This window comes from Triticum urartu, chromosome 5, assembly GCF_003073215.2.
Source record: "Triticum urartu cultivar G1812 chromosome 5, Tu2.1, whole genome shotgun sequence".
NCBI lineage: Eukaryota > Viridiplantae > Streptophyta > Magnoliopsida > Poales > Poaceae > Triticum > Triticum urartu.
In genome coordinates, this window is record NC_053026.1 from 19,081,895 (window position 1) to 19,098,095 (window position 16,201).

Genomic DNA, 16,201 nt, shown 5'->3' on the forward strand with positions numbered 1-16,201 from the left:
TTTCAGCCGAAGGAGACTAGAAGGACTCATGAACATATAGGGCTAGTTGAAATCAACCAAAGCACCCATTTAGATGTTCCTGATGTCTATATTACGGCTCAACAGGCGACCCAAGTATTCTATCTACTGTGGGCCTGCCAAACTAATCCAAATCTGAAAGGTTGGGATGTCGTTTATGAAGTGCCGCCACGTGCTAGACTTTCTCCCCCAAAGAAGAGGATTATGAACCTCACATTAACCCAGACACATATGAAGGAGAATTCTTCCAAGAGACACGTCTTTCCAAAAATCGTTTCAAGAACCGCTATGCTTCACCCCAAAACATTGAAGTAGACAGCGACAATGAATCCGACATCACCCCAGAGGAGGAACAAGAAGAGCTGGAACAAGAAGAGGTTACTGCTGCGGATGACCTGTCAATGCTTGACCGATTACGTCAAGGTGGCCTTGCACATGTTGATGCCAATGAACCCTATGAGCCCATCATTGATTATAGTGATGATGATGATTATGCATTTATTGATGATACTGATCGAGATTATTAGTAGTGTCAGGTATTCAATTTTTTTATGTTGTACTTGATGATGATACACTTAAGTGATATACATATTCTTATTCATGTCGGTACTTTTTTTTATGTTGTACTAATTTCGTTTATTCTTTGTCATGGCAGGTGTTGAAAGATGGTGGGCGCTGGTCGGGAGCGCGCCGAGGCCCCTTCTTCGTCGGCACGTGGTGCGAGGTCTTCCATTCCACACGCACCTCTCCGCTGAGCGTTGCTGGACAGTATGGCGACACCGCCGGGCCCTTCTTCGTCGACCGCAGTGCCTAGCAGGGGACGAGGTAAGAAGAAGAGAGGAGGTGGAGCACGTGGTCGCAGGAGAGGAGGTAGGGTGACTCTTACGGCGCCTTCCTCGCCGCCGCCCCCAGCTGTTTCACCCGAGCACGTGACTGCTAGGGTGGACTCGTCTGAGGAGGAGGCTGCACGGACTCCGGTCCACGAGCCTCCGGTCCACGGGTCTTCAGCCCATGAGCCTCGGGTCGATGGGCCTTCGGCCCACGAGACTTGGGCCCACGAGACCCCGGAGGAGCACACATCTGGATGGGGTACCTAGTCAGGTCAGCCTAAGGAGCTGAGTGGCCACGCTGATGATGGCGGGGAGCCGAGTGGCCATGCTGATGATGGCAGGGAGCCGACTGATGAGGAGGGGGAGGAGGGGGCAACGTCTACCAGCGTGGTGCTACACGGCTCCCGTCCGTGCCGGCGACCCGCGAGCAGAGGTGGTTGATTTTCCCTGATGGGGAGAGGTAAGTGCATTTAATCTTTTTGTACCTTCTGCATTCATGTTTCTTCAAATAACTGATGTGTTGGCCTTGTCATGCTGTAGGGGTTGGGACCACCATGAAAGTGTCCGCCGGCCCAACTCCGTCCTTGGAGTTCTGATTCGGCAAAACTTCCCGGGGTTTGTCACGTTGCCTGGTGAGGGTCGGCTTCCAGAGGTTGGATTGACTTGGGAGCACTACTTGGCTGCCCCAGCCCCGCCGGGTGAGATTATCGACGGTGTCTTCTGCAAGACCAGGGCAGACGTCGTGATCAGAAAGTTCTGGGTAATTGCTCCTTTACACAATTAAAAATCTTCAACTAGCTAGTTATTAATTGTACTAATCAATATTGTCTCATTTGATTGCAGACATTCTACAGGTGTGAGGAGGGATACGAGGAGGAGGCGGATCATGTTATCCACAAGGAGTGCAAGCACCTACTTCAGAACTTACGGCATGAGGTTCGGGTGCAGGCTGTTCGAGACTACTACGCCGGGCGTGGTATCAAGAAGCCCAAGCAGGAGTGCCGCGATAAGTTCTTGAGTAAGGATAAGTACATGAAGGTAATTCTTAAGGCCTTGTACTTAGGCCCCTCCGAGATGGTGTGCGGATCGGATGGATTGTCGGGAGGTGTTGGTCAATGCGTGGTGCTCAAAAGAATGGCTGGCCACCCACAAAGAGGCCAAGGACAAACGTGCCCAAATGGAGGGTGTGCCACACCACCAAGGCAACTCCAACTTATTTCAGTACAGGCGGAACTGGGTATGTGGTTTGCTTCATGATTCATGCAATTCATTCATCATGCTAGCTTTAGCCCTTTAATTACTAATTTACTTTGTTTCTCTCTTTCAGGCACGCTACAATAAAGCGGATAAGGTGCCAGAGGTGTACGACCTGTATGCCATGGCCCACACTGGCCCTTACAAGAAAGTCAAGGCATTCTCTGCGTCTGACCTCGATGATCCAAAGAACTTCACCAACATCTCCGCCCACGACAAGCTCGTGCAATATAGAGATCAGGGGAAGGCGAGGAAAGGGGAGGACTTTAACCCGAGCCAGGGTCCCATTGATACAGAGCTGCTGATGATATCTGGTGGCGGGAGGTCCCATGGCTCCATAGCCATGGGAGATGGACTTATCCGTTGTCCTAGCACTCTCCCGGAGATCAAGGCACGCCAGTCGAGCTCCGCTCCTGAGATAAGGCCTCGTGAACGGCCAGTCCAACTCGCCTTCAAGGTTAGTTATACGTACTCAGCTATCTTTCTCCATTACATTGTGTGCGCTTCCATCAATGATTACAAATGGTCATGTGAGTGGTGTTGCAGGCTGCTATACAGAGTGAGAGAGATAGAACGGAGAAACTTCTGGCGGAGGCGGCGGAGAGGCAGCGGGAGTTGGAGGAGAAGACGACAAAGATGTTGGAGCAGGAGAGGGCACGGAATGACATGCAGGCAAGGGCCATGTACGAGCTCCTTGTGGTAAGTTTCTTCTGCAGATTACTTGCTAGTCTTAACATTTGAGTCTCAATACTAACTAGTATGACTCTGTTGTGAAAACCAAATGTGCAGTCTGTGTGCGAGAAGTCCAGTCAGACCGCTCCGTCGATGCCAGTGATTGCTCCTGGGAGCACGGTGAGTTTAATTTGAATGGACATTACTTGCTAGTCTTAACATTTGAGTGTCATAATGCTAACGAGACATTGGAAATGATCTTTGGTGCAGCTTAACTCCAAAAATGCATCGCACGATCCTTCTCCAGCTACCGGCGCGAGCTAGCCCGCTCCTTCTCCAGCTACCGGCGCGAGCCAGCCCGCTCCTACACCTCCGTGATCACGGTAAGTTTCTCTAGTGTTTTACTTAACAAATGCATAAAGACCTAGACTTAGCTTTATTTCCTCCAATATGCTTACCATAATGACCTATAGTTAGCTTATTTTCCTCCAAAATGACTTAATAAGCTTACTGACCTCATAAACCATCCATTCTACCTAAGTTAGCTCTAAAATGACTCATTTTACCTTAGTTAGCTTACAAGTGATCCAATTTATCCAAGTTAGCTCTAAAATGACCCATTTTACGTAGATTAGCTCCTAAATGATCCATTTTACCTACGTTAGCTTTAAAATGACCCATTTCACCTAGGTTAGCTCCAAAATGACCCATTTCACCTAGGTTAGCTCCAAAATGACCCATTTCACCTAAGTTAGCTCAAAAACGATCCATTTTACCTTAGTTAGCTCAAAAACGTGGCATTTCACCTTAGTTAGCTCATAAACGACCCATTTCAACTAAGTTAGCTCCAAAATGATCAATTTCACCTAGGTTAGCTCATAAACGACCCATTTCACCTAGGTTACCTCATAAACGACCCATTTGACCTAGGTTAGCTCATAAATGACCCATTTCACCTAGGTTAGCTCATAAACAACCTATTTCACCTAGGTTAGCTCATAAACGACCCATTTCACCTAGGTTTGCTCATAAACGACTCATTTCACCTAACTTAGCTCATAAACGACCCATTTCACCTAGGTTTGCTCATAAACGACTCATTTCACCTAGGTTTGCTCATAAACGACCCATTTCACCTAGGTTTGCTCATAAACGACCCATTTCACCTAACTTAGCTCCAAAATGATCCATTTCACCTAGGATAGCTCATAAACTACCCATTTCACCTAGGTTAGCTCATAAATGATACATTTCACCTAAGTTAGCTAATATATGGCATATACTTCTTCTTCTAGTCTTCTTCTTCTATTCTTTTTCTTCTAGTCTAATTCTTCTTCTAGTCTTGTTTTTCTAACTTTCTTATTTTTCATTTTGCAGGTTTCATTCACTTCACGGAAGCCAGCTTCCTATGATGGATTGCTTGCTTTTTCCTGTTTTTTCCTTTGATGCACTTCTTGTATTCTACTCGCTTGCTATGATGAAACTTTGCATATTGTAATATGTATGGATCGATGGAACTATGTGCAACCTACTATGTATGTATGGATGGATATATATGTGCTGGATATTTATTATGTTGGATATATATGTGCTGGATATTTATGTGATGGATATATATGTGCTGTGAAATATTTGTTGTGATAATTGTTGGATATAAGAAAAATAGAACAAAAAAAAGGCAGTGCAGGCTCTTTGCCGTCAGTGGCAGACGGCAAAGGGGGCACGTGGCGCCCACCTGTGCTTCCTGGGATGGACCATTTGGCCAATTTGCCTACCGTGGCGGACGGCAAAGCCAAGCTGATGGCACATACTTTGCCTTTGCCGTCCGTCGGGCGGACGGCAAAAAAGAGTGGGCGCTGACGTATAGCTGACGTCGTCTAGCGGATGGCAAAGAGGCGCTCAAATTTGTCGTCCGCTGGCGGACGGCAAAGGCCGCCGTTAGCCGCCTAACGGAGTAACGCTGGTGGACGTGCAACATTTTGCCGCCCCCCCCCCTCTTTGCCGTCATCCGTTGTAGGCAAAGGGCTCTTTGCCGTCCGTCATAAAAAGCAGACGGCAAAGGACCTGTTTGCCGACCCTATCTTTGCCGTCACTGTTTGCCGTCCGCCGCGGACGGCAAAGTGCTTTGCCGTCAGCCGTCCCTGCCTTTGCCGTCCGCCATGGCAGACGGCAAAGTACTGGATTCCTGTAGTGGAAGTGGGTGAGAGGAAAACGAGAGGCAAATGGCAAATAATGTAATGCGAGGGATAAGAGTTTGTGATGGGTACTTGGTATGTCTTGACTTGGTAATGGCGCCAAAAATGACTCATTGTTGGGAGTCAAATCTTGACTTGACTTGGCGTGAATCTCCCCGGCAACAGCGCTAGAAATCCTTCTTACTACCTCTTGAGCACTGCGTTGGTTTTCCCTTGAAGAGGAAAGGGTGATGCAGCAAAGTAGCGTAAGTATTTCCCTCAGTTTTTGAGAACCAAGGTATCAATCCAGTAGGAGATCACGCCCAATTCCCACGCACCTACACAAACAAATAAGAACCTCGCAACCAACGCGATAAAGGGGTTGTCAAGCCCTTCACGGTCACTTACGAGAGTGAGATCTGATAGATATGATAAGATAATATTTTTGGTATTTTTATGATAAAGATGCAAAGTAAAATAAATGGCAAAGGAAATAACTAAGTGTTGTAAGATTTATATGATGGAAGATAGACCCGGGGGCCATAGGTTTCACTAGTGGCTTCTCTCAAGAGCATAAGTATTACGGTGGGTAAACGAATTACTGTCGAGCAATTGATAGAATTGAGCATAGTTATGAGAATATCTAGGTATGATCATGTATATAGGCATCACGTCCGCGACAAGTAGACCGAAACGATTATGCATCTACTACTATTACTCCACACATCGACCGCTATCCAACATGCATCTAGAGTATTATGTTCATAAGAACAGAGTAATGCTTTAAGGAAGATGACATGATGTAGAGGGATAAACTCATGCAATATGATATAAACCCCATCTTTTTATCCTCGATGGCAAAAATACAATACGTGCCTTGCTGCCCCTGCTATCACTAGGAAAGGACACCGCAAGATTGAACCCAAAGCTAAGCACTTCTCCCATTGCAAGAAAGATCAATCTAGTAGGCCAAACCAAACTGATAATTCGAAGAGACTTGCAAAGATAAACCAGTCATACATAATAGAATTCAAAGGAGATTCAAATATTGTTCATAGATAAACTTGATCATAAACCCACAATTCATCGGATCTCGACAAACACACCGCAAAAGAAGATTACATCGAATAGATCTCCAAGAAGATCGAGGAGAACTTTGTATTGAGATCCAAAGAGAGAGAACAAGCCATCTAGCTAATAACTATGGACCCGTAGGTCTGAAGTAAACTACTCACACATCACCGGGGAGGCCATGGAGTTGATGTAGAGGCCCTCCGTGATCAATGCCCCCTCCGGCGGAGCTCCGGAAAAGGCCCCAAGATGGGATCTCTCGGGTACAAAAGGTTGCGGTGGTGGAATTAGGTTTTCGTGGTGCTCCTGGATGTTTGGGGGGTACGTGGATATATATAGGAGGAAGAAGTACGTTGGTGGAGCAACGGAGGGCCCACAAGGGTGGAGGGTGCGCCCAGGGGGGTAGGCACGCCCCCTGCCTCGTGCCTTCCTCCCTTGTTTCTTGACACCCACTCCAAGTCTCCTGGATCATGTTTGTTGAGAAAATCACGTTCCCGAAGGTTTCATTCCGTTTGGACTCCGTTTGATATTCCTTTTCTTCGAAACCCTAAAATAGGCAAAAAAATAGCAATTTGGGCTGGGCCTCTGATTAGTAGGTTAGTCCCAAAAATGATATAAAAGTGTAAAATAAAGCCCATTGACATCCACAATAGATAATATAATAGCATGGAGCAATCAAAAATTATAGATACGTTGGAGACGTATCATAGATATAACCATATCAGCTCAAATCATCTGTGAAGGTGAGAAAATAACGATACCCGCCGCGAGCCTCAATATTCATCGTACCACATACATCAGTATGTATGATTTCCAACAAATCTGTTGCTCACTCCATAGTTCCGGAGAACGACGTTTTAGTCATCTTGCCCATGAGGCATGGTTCACAAGTACCAAGTGATTCATAATCAAGTGATTCCAAAAGTCTATCAGAATGGAGTTTCTTCATGCGCTTTACACCAATATGACCTAAACGGTAGTGCCACAAATAAGTTGCACTATCATTATCAACTCTGCATCTTTTGGCTTCAACATTATGAATATGTGTATCACTACTATCAAGATTCATTAAAAATAGACCACTCTTCAAGAGTACATGACCATAAAAGATATTACTCATATAAATAGAACAACCATTATTCTCTGATTTAAATGAATAACCGTCTCACATCAAACAAGATCCAGATATAATGTTCATGCTCAACGCTGGCACCAAATAACAATTATTCAGGTCTAAAACTAGTCCCGAAGGTAGATGTAGAGGTAGCATGTCGACAGTGATCACATTGACTTTGGAACCATTTCCCACGAGCATCGTCACCTCGTCCTTAGCCAATCTTCGCTTAATCCGTAGTCCCTGTTTCGAGTTGCAAATATTAGGAATAGAACCAGTATCAAATACCCAGGTGCTACTGTGAGCTTTAATAAGGTACACATCAATAACATGTACATCACATATACCTTTGTTCACCTTTCCATCCTTCTTATCCGCCAAATACTTGGGGCAGTTCCGCTTCCAGTGACCAGTCCCTTTGTAGTAGAAGCACTCAGTCTCAGGCTTAGTTCCAGACTTGGGTTTCTTCTCTTGAGCAGCAACTTGTTTGTCGTTCTTCTTAAAGTTCCATTTCTTCTTCCCTTTACCCTTTTTATTGAAACCGGTGGTCTTGTTGACCATCAACACTTGATGCTCCTTCTTGATTTCTACCTCCGCAGCTTTTAGCATTGCGAAGAGCTCAGGAATCGTCTTATCTATCCCTTGCATGTTATAGTTCATCACGAAGCTCTTGTAGCTTGGTGGCAGTGATTGAAGAACTCTGTCAATGACACTATCAACATGAAGATTAACTCCCAGTTGAGTCAAGTGATTATGGTACCCAGACATTCTGAGTATATATTCACTGACAGAACTATTCTCCTCCATCTTAGCATGATAGCATTATTAGCGATGGCAAACGTGGTCATTAATACTATATTGTGGGTGTTATTTCCTTGGGATTTACAACGACACACCATCCCATCGTTACAAGAATGACAACCACAAAAGGTGTGTGGTCGTTATACTATTAACGATAGCGCCTACAACGACCGGCAAATTGTGGTCATTAATGACCTTTAGCGACCACAATCCGACCTATAACGACCACATATAACGTAGTAAAAAATCATTTTCCTAGTATGACTTGTTCTTTTCTCCATTATCCCATTCCAACAACTCTTGGACCCGGTTTTCTTCCTCTTTTGCCTACAGTCAAGGTCATGTCATCTAAATTTATACATAGACTGTTTGCTTCCCCTCTATGCCATAGCCATCATCGACGTACGCCCCAGTCTAGCCTTATGGACAGAGTAGGCACTGTAGCTACATTATGCTATACCATAGCTACAGTCAACGAAGAAAACACTATCCACATCACAGGCCATGCCCCTGGTAGCCTGGGGCCTGGCTACACCCCTGCTTCCCCTAGTATTTAGCATAAATGTGCAAGCTAAAAAGAAGGGGAAGGAGCACCCAAGAACAATAGGAATGGGAGGAATCGGAAAAACACAAAACTAGATCTCTCCTCTGTTAGGAGGGTATATCTAGAAAGCTCATGCTTTCCTTGATGTTCCCATTCATACTATTCTTGGACACTCTCATTCTTCTTCTTCCTAGACCTCCTGCCACAACTAACTCTAGAAACTTGAGAACTTAGTAGAGCATCTTGAGTTGTTGCACGATAGCACTGGAGTATATACATAGATAGAGGTGCATAGTTATTGGTGTAGGTCTTTATATGAGTTATGCACACATCTACATGATGCACCATGGGACATAACAGTAAGTGATAGTGTGGCCATGGAACCTGAGTGCTTTGTTCTTGAGACACATGGAACGTGTGTTGTAATGGTGGACCAACACTTGTGGTTGTAGGGAGTTTATCTTCTTCAATTTCTTATATATCAGCATATCCAAAAACCCAACAGTTTAACAAAGCCATGATGTGATAATTTAGGAAATGGGAAAGAAAACGTGGCCACATTCATCATTCATGTATGAAAAATGTAGACTATCGCATCTGAGGTAACTACCATTATCATTCGATTGGCGCCTAGAAGATGAATACCCATGTAGTGCAGTAACAGTGATGCTCAATCTTTCTCTACCCACTACCCAATAAATTCTTCAAAAAGCAAAACTCTACCCAATAATTGATGGGAAAGGAAAAAAACTAGACAACCAAGCAAAGTGTACTACGAGGAAGTATCATGTTTAAATACAATCCCGTGGAGGAAAAGAAATTTCTTATACTGTATAATCCATGCTAAACTCTATCATGTCTGTTCAGCATGCTTGAAGAGGCATCTTCTGCTAAAAAACTTTTCCTAGAGAGAACACAGAGCCAAATACGTCTTCCTAGTGCCACTTAATTTCCTTTTTTTGTTACATATATGTTTTTTATTTGCACACACCATGATGACCGTAGTGTCAAGGTATTCCTTTCCAAGCTGAAGGAACATTGTGAAGGAAGTATTCAACATGCAGGTAGTTAAATGAAGTTAGATAATATTAACCGTGTATTTGGACTCTCCTTTACAACAATTTATATCTTCTTCTTTTTTATAAAAGGGAGAGCTTTACTACACCATGGACTGCATCCAAAGCACACAAGTGTATATTATTTTACTTAACGGGATGTAAATGGGCTTCTTTGTTTAGTGTGATCTCAATAAGTTAATTTTGGGACTATGGGTCCATTTGAAACTAATAAAGGAAGGTGAACACAATTTAGTATTTGTTTACATGGGTTTACTAAAAACTGTTATTGAACACCCTTGGCACAATTTTATAGAGGTTGTGCATGTATATGTGCAGGCCAAAGGAAAAAGGTAAAGAGCATCCGCAGACAATATGAAAGCTGGTTTGTAGATAAGGTCAAAGTCGGTTTGAGTTCAGAGCATTGAAAGTGTTGTTCATTTATTTTAGTTTGGTAGTTATAGTTTTGGAACTAATGAAGAAAGGTGGACCCTACTTACAACTGATTTCATGGGTTAATCAAAATTCAAAACCAGTACTGAACAACCTTAATCACACAGTATTAAAGATGTTGTACATGTGTATGTGCAAGCCAAATGGAAGAGAAGGAGCATCTAAGAAGATTATGAATGTGACATGCATTAAGAAAAATACAATGTTATATCTCAACTCCAAATTGTAGTAGAGGAAAAAGAATTATAGTATTCCTCGTGTCCTTTGATTCTAAATGTATCCTCCTTCCGACTCACTATTGAGACCCCTCACAGCCATCCATGTAGGATTGTTTGTTCTCTTTTTTCTTTTGTAAGGAGGATTATTTTTAACCAAGTAAATTATACGAGCAAAAAGTAAGAGGAAGGAGAACCTAAGATCCATAGGAATGGGAGGCATCAGAAACATCAGACCATTTCTCCCCTCCAATACTAGAGGAGGCATTACAGTTGATTTTCTTCATGTTCCCATTCCTACACCTCTTAGACCCACTTCTTTCTCTTCCCTGCTCGTGCTTCTTGTGTACGAGTACAAGATTTCTTATTTGGAAGTGTGGATCGTCGAACAATTTATAGAGATAGTTGATGTACCACATACTGGCATCCATTGTCCAAGTGACATGTTGTGAACAATGAAGTTCACGTGGGGTGGTGCATTGAGGGCACACACAAATGCAAGTTGGTTATATATGGTTTATTAGAAACATTACAACTGCCCCCGCAAAAAGAAAACATTACAATTGCGCGGTTTTCCAGCCCTCTCACACCATTAGCAATTTCAGCCATCGGATCCACCGTAGTCAGATACTCTTCCAATCCTATACAGAGCGCTACACATCATAGCTCGATGCTCTCATAATGACAGCTTCTATTTAATTTGGCCTAATGGGCTCACGTGTGTACATCCTTCTCCGTTCACTAGATTGGTAGAGGGGGGAAACAATGCCCTTGTTTTGTCCGCCCAAGTGCAGCCTTTGAGTGACGCAAGCGACAAGGTCGCGGGATGGTGGCAGGGAAAGCGAACCATCGGTTGTCGATTGGAATCCACTCGCCGTCGATTGACTGATTGAGGAAGTGAATCATACACACCATTAATGGCAATTGATGTGCACCACTCACAGGTCAATTATCATGTCGATCCATGCTTTTCCTGTACTCCATGCCTAATGCTTTTAGGTGCTCATTTTCTTTATCTTCCTTACTCGCCATTTCTTCCTCGTCATCTATATGTGGATAACATTTTGCTCAGATACTTATGCAAGCAAAAAGGAAGATGAAGGACCACATTGGGAAAACACTCAAACAAATTTTGACCCTTGAATATAGAGGGGAGAAGAGCCTGGGCTCTCCTCAATGTTACAAATTGAAAAAAATGTTTGCGAATTCAAAAGATGTTCATGGTGTTTGTGAACTTAAAAATGTTCATGATTTTATAAATATGTTCATGGATTCCAAAAATGATTGTGAATTTGGAAACTGGTCACGAATTCAGAAACATGTTGAATTTGAAAAGAATGTTCGCGAAAAGACAATCACAAATTGAAAAAATGCTCATCAATTTTAAAAGTGTTCGCAAATGTGATAATTTTTTGTGAATTTGAAAAAACATTCACAAATTAAAAAGTGAAAATAAAATTATAAAGGGAGAATAAAAACAAAAAACATAAAAGGAAAGAAATGGAGGACAACAAAGAACAAAAAGCCAAAAGAAAACCTGAAAACCAGGGCAGAAAAATAAAAAAAGGATCAAAACAAAAAATAAAATACCAAAGAAAAGCAAAATAACAAAAAAAATACCGAAGAATAGAAAAAGAATAAAGAATGGAAAAACCGGAGGGAAGGTTCAGAACCTTCGCAAAATCAGACGGAATGTTGTGAAAACTACCTTTTTTTAGCAACAGTGAAAACTACCTAAAACTACCTAATGGGCCGGCCCAAGAGTGCGCTCGCCGTAGGCGAGCACTACATACTGCTCGGAGCGTGCGATATATAGCCGTCCCATAACGAGTGTTTCGATTACGAGCAGTCGTAGTGGCTTTCCCTGCGATGCGTCGAACTCGCTCTCCCCTTTCTTGCTTCCTTAAAACTCTTGTGCTGTATTTGGATGGTTGTATTTTCATTATTCAGTTAGTGGAAGGGGTTATGCTCGGTTGGAAAAAATGTGCTATTGAATTTCAACCCCACAATCCCACCACCTTCCAGTTTTATCTGGCTAATTGTTACTTTCATATCCCCCCAAAATAAGGTGTGTAATATTTTAAAAAAACTAAGTTCTATTCCCTATATGTGGAGTGAAATTTGTCACATCTATTTCTCACGCCACATCGAATGGACCGCTCCCGCATACACACACACACGCATACGGCGAAAACGAAAAATGGCGACCGCGACGGGGAAGAAAATGCAGAGGCACAGGGAGAAACAGGCAGGTCACCACCACAGCACGGCAGAATCGAGAGGAGAGCGAAGGGAACCAGAATGCAGATCGCCTCACTCTTCTTTTCCACTTGTCCCATGTTTGCATTGCATTGCAGACACATCCTGAGGTGGAAAGAAGGCGTGCGTGTTATCACCATATCGCCGGGATGTGGCTCAGCTTCGCCACGGCCGGAGGAGCTTGCTGACATGGCCGCCCGCCGCTGCGAGGAAGGAGACGACAGAGTCCATAAAGCGTCCAAAAGGGCTGGCCACAGGACCACAGGCCCGATGTGGCTCTCCTTCCTTCTTCAGACCTCACCACAAGATGAGATTATGATGAAGATACTTATGCCAGATGGACATACACTTGGCCAACACTTGCTCACCAGAACATCATCACCACCATCTCCAGTTCCAGAATTCAAGATGAACTCCGTTTACCGGCGACGGTTTCGGGTTGGGATTACCTCCCAAGCTTTACTGCACCACTGACTCCCATATCAGAGAAAGTCTGGGCTCTGGAGCAAGCTCCGCTCAGCTCTGGGCTCAGTGTTAGCCTCCTAGCCGAATGCAAGTATGCCTGAAGATTGTTAGTCTCTTAACCAAAAAGGAGAGAAGGATTTGCAGAGGTGAGCTCTGAATCTGAGTGATGTTGATGGTCTTGCTCTTTAGGAAGAAAGAGCGTTTGTTTCTTCTTCATTCAACTGGAGCAATTTTGATTCTCCACTGTGGTAGTAACAAGTGTTTCAGACTTTCAGTACAGCAGGACCCGACATCGGTCCCTTGACCTAAATACCGACGAGGGCGTATGGCAAACATACAGCTGAATATATACAACAGCCAAAAAAAATCATTGTAGGGTGACAGGACAAAAAGAAAGAAAAAGAAGAAGAAAAAAACATCTGATCTACAGGATTGCTTTGCTTTGCTTTGCTCATGGCGAAAGAGCCGCCCTCGCGTACGCCGCCGGTAGAGACAGAAACTTCTTCGCCTTGCCCACGTAAGCCCGCTTGGTGAAGTTGTTGTAGTCGTTCGCCTCGATGGCGTCCAGGATCTGCCTGTACAGCCACAGCGATGCCAGGACCTGCGAGGAAACAACAGTCCCATGGTACTTGAGTCAACAATGCTTGCAATACATATTTTTCAATGATAATTTTCTTATTTTCCCCCGCAAAAAAAAAAATCTTATTTTGTTTGACAGCATCTCAAAGTGCAGGATTCTGTAGCCTCTCTTACCGGCCATCTGCTCGCAGAGTCTAGATGCATGACACCCTTCTCGGCCTCATCAAAGAAGAGCCTGGCGCGCTGGATTTGGCCCTTCATGAACCTCCTCCATTTATCCGTCACTTTCCCTCTGAATATGTCCTCTTCTGTCAGACCCGCCTGTGCCAGTTCGTCCAGTGGAAGGTATATTCTCCCCCTCCTTGAGCTGCAATTTTCATCCATAAAGACAAAAACATTAGATTACAAACTTACAAACAAATAACAACAAAATATTCTGAACAGTGACAGGTTGGTTAGCCTGATAGATACAAGAAGAGTAAAATACACTAGTCGTAGTTGCAGCTTAAAAAATGATGCCTTACTTGGTACGTTTTACACAAGATTTCAAAGGACAGAGTGTTTAATGTATTAGTATTAGTTTACACATCCAAAACTTACTGAGACAGGAATCCACATGGCTTGTAATAATGGAGTAAAAATTGGTGCTTACTCTTCTCCTACATCTCGGAGGATGTTTGTGAGCTGGTTGGCAATGCCAAGGGCCAGTGCGGCATTGTACACGCTCTCTGCTGAGGCCTTTGAGTCCGGAGCAATCCCCATCACCGGTACCGTCATGAGACCGACAGTGCCAGCAACGTAGTAGCAGTAGAGGTAAAGCTCGTCAAAGGTCATATACCTCGATTTCCAAAGGTCAAGCCTCATCCCTTGAATCATATCTCTGAACGGCTGTAAAGAAAAGAGATTATGATGTTACTATCCAATAACTTCTATCTGACGGAGTTTCATAAATTCTACAGTAACTTCTTCGGCTTATCTTACCTGGATATCAATTGGAAACTTTGACGCCGTGTCAGAGAGGGCTGCGTCGTACATATCATATGGGCGGCCTTCGAAGAGATCCTCTAATCTCTTCTCCCACCGATCCAGCGCCTTGGGCGTGATGTAAGATGAGTTAGGGCCATCCACTAGCTCATCAGTTCTCCTGCACCATACTGCAAAAACAAAAAAGTGGAAAGTGTCAGTTACGAATCAGTAAGGCCAGAAGCAAAATTTTCATATTCAGTTTCATGAACTGCAGTAATAATAACTAAAACTGCAATTCAGACGTACCATAGATCGCCCAAACGGCTTTGCGCCTTTCAGGAGTCATAAGCTGTGTGCCTGCCACAAGAACAAACATCTGTGAGAAACTAAAGACCATAAAGATCGATTTTCAGATGAGATCCTATCTAGACTCATAGCAATAGAGGATGATTTCTCACAAGATTGGAGATCCAAGTGGAAAAAGGAGAACAAAACTAGAATAAAGATAGAAGTACATGAGCTTAAAATCAAGCCCATGCATCTCCACATCATGTCAACCCGACCAAACATGCCTAGCCCCATCCGAGAAAGCTATAACTAATTAATATCACCAGTGGTTCTCAATCCCCACGACGTGGACGACTAACTGAACACTCCCTTTTACTGATTGCTTCCCTGAGATTGGCCAAGATATGCATGGCACGTAGCACCCACGTGCACCATCTTTACCTACCAAAGTCGGCAGATCCGATCGCCTTTTATATCCGTGTGTGCGCTACAGTTGCTGGTTAGACTAGATAAGCTTCAGGCAGCTGGTTGCCTGCCTGACAGTCATCCTCCCGTGAGGATTCCGGAGCAGAAGAGCTGCTGCTCAGGTAGTGGGAGCACAGTATTTTCTATGCGATGATGGAATATCACCAACGATCTTTTATTCGTTGGATTGATCCTACGCATAAATTACTCCTTGCAATTTTGGACTGAATGTGTTGAGACGGACGGTTGAACTGCAGTACTAGCGTCATCAGAGTTGCAGAGTAGTGAGTGCGTGAGGGAGCTGGCTCACCGAGGTAGAAGGTCTTGGCGTACTCGGCGCAGACCTCGCCGCAGCGGTCGTAGGCGTCGCCGAGGAGGCCCCAGCCGAGCTCGGCGTCGCCCTCCTGCTCCAGCTGCTCGTCCCGCCAGCGGCGGCGCCGGCCGGCGTCGGCCTCCCGCGCCGCCCGGCGCCCCTGCAGGTCCTCCACCAGAGCGGCCTGCCGCAGCACCACCTCGTACACCGCCTCCTCCGTGGCCGTCCGCGCCGCCACCAGGCTGGCCCTCGGCGCCGCGCCGCCCCGCCTCCACGCCGCGGCCGGGAGCAGGCCCCGCTGGGCCTGGTCGGCCGGGTGGGGGTGGAGGAGGAAGGCGCGCGCGTGCGGCCTGCAGGACGTGTACACGGCGGAGGATCCCGCCATGGGTTGCGCTCGCCCGCTCGCCCCGACGGGTGGAGGGACGGATGGGTGGATTGGTTTTGGTGGGACGAGAGAGAGGCGAGCTGCCTGCTGCCCTGTGTGCTCCGTTGGGTTGGGTTGGGTGGTGGAGCAAAAGGGTGTGGGGCTGGGCTTTTAAATGGGCGCTCCAGCTTTTCACCAGTAGCCGTGGACGTGGCCCCGCGAAGCCCAACCAACACTTTCCACTCTACAGCAGCCGCCCTCCTTCTCTCGGCTACCACTCTGAAAAATCAAAATTCCAAAT

General features: G+C 45.0%; 1 protein-coding gene across 1 annotated transcript; it reads right to left on the reverse strand.

Moving 5' to 3' along the window:
- Nucleotides 1–13,094: 13,094 nt before the first annotated feature.
- Nucleotides 13,095–16,051, reverse strand: LOC125507111 (phytoene synthase 2, chloroplastic-like). Its single transcript, XM_048671798.1, has 6 exons — nt 15,534–16,051; nt 14,777–14,827; nt 14,486–14,658; nt 14,157–14,392; nt 13,679–13,871; nt 13,095–13,526 (listed from the first exon to the last, which is right to left on the reverse strand). Exons 1-6 carry the CDS (start codon nt 15,919–15,921, stop codon nt 13,377–13,379), a joined length of 1,191 nt encoding a protein of 396 aa, XP_048527755.1. The 5' UTR covers nt 15,922–16,051; the 3' UTR covers nt 13,095–13,376.
- Between the last annotated feature and the right edge of the window lie 150 nt (nt 16,052–16,201).